Raw genomic sequence first — 5,000 nt, forward strand, 5'->3', positions numbered from 1 at the left:
GTTTAACAAGCATAAGATTTTTCATCTTGACCGATGGTAAAATGAGCGGAAAGTAGGTGGCTGAAGATGGCATACTACGCCGGCAGTTTTGGCCAACTATCGGCCCTTATTGACATGCTTGACAGCCCTGGATTCCCACAAAACGGGTCAAGCAAAAAAGAAGAGCTTTTGTGACCGAAAACACCTTCGATATCCAGTGGCGATTGAGATTTTTTTAGTAGCTGAAGTTGCTTCCACAAAACATACACTATCATAAAACAATACACCACACACGGTTTGCTTTATTTTACTGGTGCTAAAAAAGATACTAAATAATTTGTGCTGTAATTTAAGTGCTAACTGGTGTGCAGTTGTAAAAAAACAGCAACAACAATTTACACAAAGTTGTTGAAAGGTAAGTAAGTCAAAACTGTCTACTTGCTTGTTTAAGCTTGCGACTTTGGAATCACTTTGTGACATTTGAAAGAAAAACGAAAATCAAAGAACAAATAAATTACCTGCACATGTTCATATAGTTGGATTTGAGGTTGGTATGTGACATAAGGGACTGTGCAATAATTATCAGCAGGGGACTGAAGAACAAGATGAGAGAACAACATGTAAACTCACAACCGAAGGGAGGGGATCACTTGTAACTTTTTATGTGAAAATCAAGGGGCTGGTATCAAATTTTCTTGTGGGACCTTCTGATGAGTAATTTAAGTATGGGATTTCACTCAGCCCTGGGACCTGAAGTCATTGGTTATAATTTACTGTTACAGAATACCTCAATTTCACAACTTCATTTATTTGTTTTTTCTCGTGAAACATGTTCTCCTTCGTGGCATTGTGCTCTTGCTGTGTGACTTTACCTTATGTCACCACAGAATTTTGGTTCTTTTTAATGCCCATGCTAACAACTACTCTTCCTGTTTCATAGATGTAATTCCCCAGGTTTGAGAGATTGCTTGCTGTAGAGCTCTTCATTTGTACTTAAGAGAGAACATTTTAAAGCTTTCATCAGTTAGATAGTCGGGAATGACTTTCCTAATCCTGCTTAGGAAACATCATGCATGTTTTTGATGTCTTGATTAAGTGCCTCATTTATTACTTTTTTAACTATTACTGCGTACATGTATGTGCACATTCTTTGATGTTCGCTGCTTTTGCCCCATTCCAAGAAACTGAATACGCTATTTTCTTTTTTACAAAATGTTCTGAAATATCATTTTTATACAATTTAGACAAAACAAAACATATGGGCTTGCTTTGAGCAATCTACAAAAGGCATGTGTCATGGCATATTAAACAAAAACCCTAAAAGTACTTGTAAATTTGTATAGCCCAAGGATATTGCTGGTTAATGTGTTTGTAATGTAGACTGTTCAGTTCATGGTCATGGTGCAGTAATACATGGTAGCTTGAGGTAAAGGGTGATTTCAGTGCATAACATTTAAATAACAAATTATTATGCTCTATTTGCCTCTCCAAAAGACAAAATATTGATAATGCATTTGAAATTGATAATTGTGGGTCATGCCCGGTACTTGAAACAATGTGAAAGGCGAAAACATCACAATGCAGGATAAGTGTTTTGTAGAGCCATTGAACTGCTTAGGTGGTAACATTTTTTTTCTAAATTCAAGGAGCCTCAATGGACAAATACGGTTTCATACCTTCACCACTAGTTACTACCGTGGAGCTATGGTGAGTGAAAGAAGACTTGCAGCAATTCTTAGATACTGAAATTTGAAATGAAACAATGTTGCAGCATTGTGTGCTATTAATTTTATTGAACAGATGCAAGGTACCAGCAGGGAATAAAAAAGGGTCAAAGGGGGGGGGGGGGGAGATGGGGGTGAGATCAGGTTTCCAACTTTGACTTGAGGGAAGCAGCATGTGGACATAAAAAACATGAAATTCATCAAACTATTTTTGCAGAAAGATTTTGTACAGTTTCCATTGTGTGCTTGAGTATTGTCTCTTTAAAACACCTCCAGCTATTATAAACAAAGGGCTGTACTTGTGACCTATAATGTCATCGTGTGGATAATTTTAAACAATATAATTTTCATTCTTAGGGAATCATGCTTGTGTATGACATCACAAATAAAAAGTCATTTGAAAACATCAAGAACTGGATCAGAATCATTGAAGAGGTGGGAATATACATGTAATACATACAGAAACTTGCTCATGTGGGCCTGTTAAATGCTAGCAGCATATTCATACAAAGCTGTCAATGACTCAACCTGTCTTATCCATGTCAGTATTACAGTGTATCTTCTTGTTTTATTATGTACACATGGAAGAGGCAGTGTGGCCCAGTGGTTAGGGCCTTGAGATCAGGAGATGCAGGGTTTCAACACCCGCTCTCACCACTCGTTGAATTTGATCCTGGTAGTCCCTGGTTCAACGTCCCAGCTGCACTTGTAAATAGCCAACTGGTTTGCCTCCGGCTAGTTGGAAATTCTTAACAGTTGTTGTTGTTGTTGTTCTGTTCTATCGTTTCGTTGTGTTTCATTGGCCCTGAAAAGCCCCTGTGGGGAGCGGTCCATTAAGTATGTATTGTATTGTATTGTATTGCATGGTCTTCTGTTTGCATTGGCAGCATTCTTTATATGGTGAATTTGATATATTGTAGCATGCCCCACATGATGTTGAAAAAATGTTGCTAGGAAACAAATGCGACATGGAGGACAGGAGAGTTGTATCAAAAGAACAAGGAACACAGGTACTTAAATTGGTTAACAGATATGCTTACCAACACCATTAGTGGAAAGTTTTTCAAAACCCTAAACCCTAATCAGGTGTTCTTACATTCAGCATCCCTTTGGTTGCATTTCAAAATATTTCGTATTTGTTTTTGAGTTACTGAGAATTTGCACCTACATGTATCTTTTTGCTGAAATATTGGTCTCAAAATCGTGGGTGCGGCTTATATTATGAGACCATTTCTTTGAGGCTGTAAACTGGCTGGTATGGGGTCACAAATAACACTCAAAACCTTAAGTAAATAAAGATTGAACATATTCTTCAACCAATCACCCAAACTCCACTGTGTGCGAGAAAATACCACGCTATTCGGGAGACCTCACGCGGCAAATGACCAACTGTTTTGTTGCCCTTCATTACTTGCATGGCATGTTTGCCCATGAGGTGGTTAAGCGACACCTTTTTTCTGATCGATGGCTTCCATACATTTTTATAAACATGGCTGACATCCATGTTGTTTACAACGTGACTCGGTCTAGACTTCCTTCTGCAAATGACTGTGTGGTTACTAAGCAAACGTTTTGTTTCCATGCGCTTTATTTTCACTCAAATTTCATCGTTTTATTTCAACTTTGGGCTTTAAAAATGAAGACAAGTGTCTTCAGCGCCAAGAATTACAGGGAAATCAGTTAAAGATAAGCTTTGAAAAAGGTATTTTTAAAAGTTGATTAACTTTTTGAGGTCCCTGCAAATACACAGCTTTAGATTTCGGCACGTTTATCAGTAACAACTAACAACAAGCAAAACGTTTTTGCGAGAGTGCTTTTTTCAAGTTTTTATTATTTTCTCAAAATCATGATTGAAATTTTGGGGGTGTGGCTTATCTATGAGTGTGGACTTGATGAATATTTGTTCATACTGTACTGTATTTCCTACCACCTCTTCAGTTGGCCACAGAATACGGGATAAAATTCATGGAAACAAGTGCAAAAGCCAGTATTAATGTAGAAGAGGTGAGTAAGGGCTTCGTTTTATCTCGTACGCCAAGTACATGTAAGGTGACCAGGAAATAATTATTATGGAACAAGTTGTATACTATATGTAAATATGTTGGCAAGACTTCATTAAGAGTTTTGTTCATATGTGTAACTGATGGCTTTTACAAGGTCCTTGGTCTATTCTTCCCTGAAGCGGCCCTCTTTGACAAGTAAAATAAAAGAATCTTCTGGTGTTTGACAGAGTAAAATATGCAAGCCTCACTCTCAAGACTGAAAGGGTTAATTATTTTTTGTTTTCGGGAAAACAAATTTTTGAGGTCATAGAGATGTTGCTAATCAATTTACTTTCCTGTGGGGTACTACGAAAACCACCGATCTGTGGAATGGGCCTGAATGACCGAGTCACTGCCCTGCTACTTTCGTTAACATTTTAATGCAATTCCTGGCCCACAGGCTCAACATCATCATCATCATCATATCCTTTATTTAAACACGATAGGGTTTAAAGCTCAGAACTTGTGCGGTCGTGTGAAAATAATTACAATGTGAAGCTATATTAAAATAGGGATAACATTACTTGCAGATCACATATTGTAAAAGATAAAAAAGAGAATATTAATTAATTTCTAGGCTAAGAGATATTCAAAAGTTCACATATTAACATCTCAATAAATAGACTACAGCAATTAAGGCATAAAATATAAAATGTTTAAAAGCATTTAAAATCTTGATAATGCCTAGGCAGCGTCTGGACCGACTGTGCGCTAAAATCAAGTTCCTTAAAATATAAATCCTTCTTCACTTTACGATAAAAATCAGTACGCTGGCACGTAAAATGAGTCGAGACAGCGTTCCAATGTATAGCGCCGCAACAGTGGAAAAACGTGTTTTCAAAATTTCTCTGTTTTCTTTGGCAATCGCAGAAAGACTTCCCACAAAGAAACCTGTTGTGAAGTCTTCCCCTTTTTTTGATAATGTCTTGTATACATGTAATTTTCATTCTCAAGTCTTCTCCGATAGCTTTTCCACGATTATATAGCCTCCATTTGCGCTCAGTTCTGCCAATACCTCTTAAGAATTTGAACTATTTACAAGCGAAAGTGGGCGGGGCAGAGACACAAAGTCCCACATATTCCACAGATTGGTGGTTTTCATAGTAGATTGCATTTTACATTATTAGGCTGTAAATTACCAATCATGAATGGTAGTGATATCTGCCAAGTTTCAGATTTATGCAGTGGTATTGGTGAGCCATTTCTGTAATAGACCATTTTACAGTTGTAGCGAAGTTACCTGGCCTAAGAACGG

At 37.4% G+C, this 5,000-nt stretch overlaps 1 protein-coding gene across 3 annotated transcripts in view; it reads left to right on the forward strand.

Moving 5' to 3' along the window:
- LOC137987719 (uncharacterized) overlaps positions 1 to 5,000 on the forward strand; it is a 32,934-nt gene that overhangs the window by 16,081 nt on the left and 11,853 nt on the right. For all 3 annotated transcript variants that reach the window (XM_068833788.1, XM_068833789.1, XM_068833790.1), the window contains 4 exons: positions 1,626 to 1,686; positions 2,061 to 2,138; positions 2,624 to 2,713; positions 3,642 to 3,707. In XM_068833788.1, coding sequence (XP_068689889.1) covers positions 1,626 to 1,686; positions 2,061 to 2,138; positions 2,624 to 2,713; positions 3,642 to 3,707 — 295 coding nt within the window. The remainder of the gene's footprint in view (positions 1 to 1,625; positions 1,687 to 2,060; positions 2,139 to 2,623; positions 2,714 to 3,641; positions 3,708 to 5,000) is intronic.

The sequence above is a fragment of the Montipora foliosa genome, unplaced genomic scaffold (assembly GCF_036669935.1).
Source record: "Montipora foliosa isolate CH-2021 unplaced genomic scaffold, ASM3666993v2 scaffold_385, whole genome shotgun sequence".
Lineage (NCBI taxonomy): Eukaryota > Metazoa > Cnidaria > Anthozoa > Scleractinia > Acroporidae > Montipora > Montipora foliosa.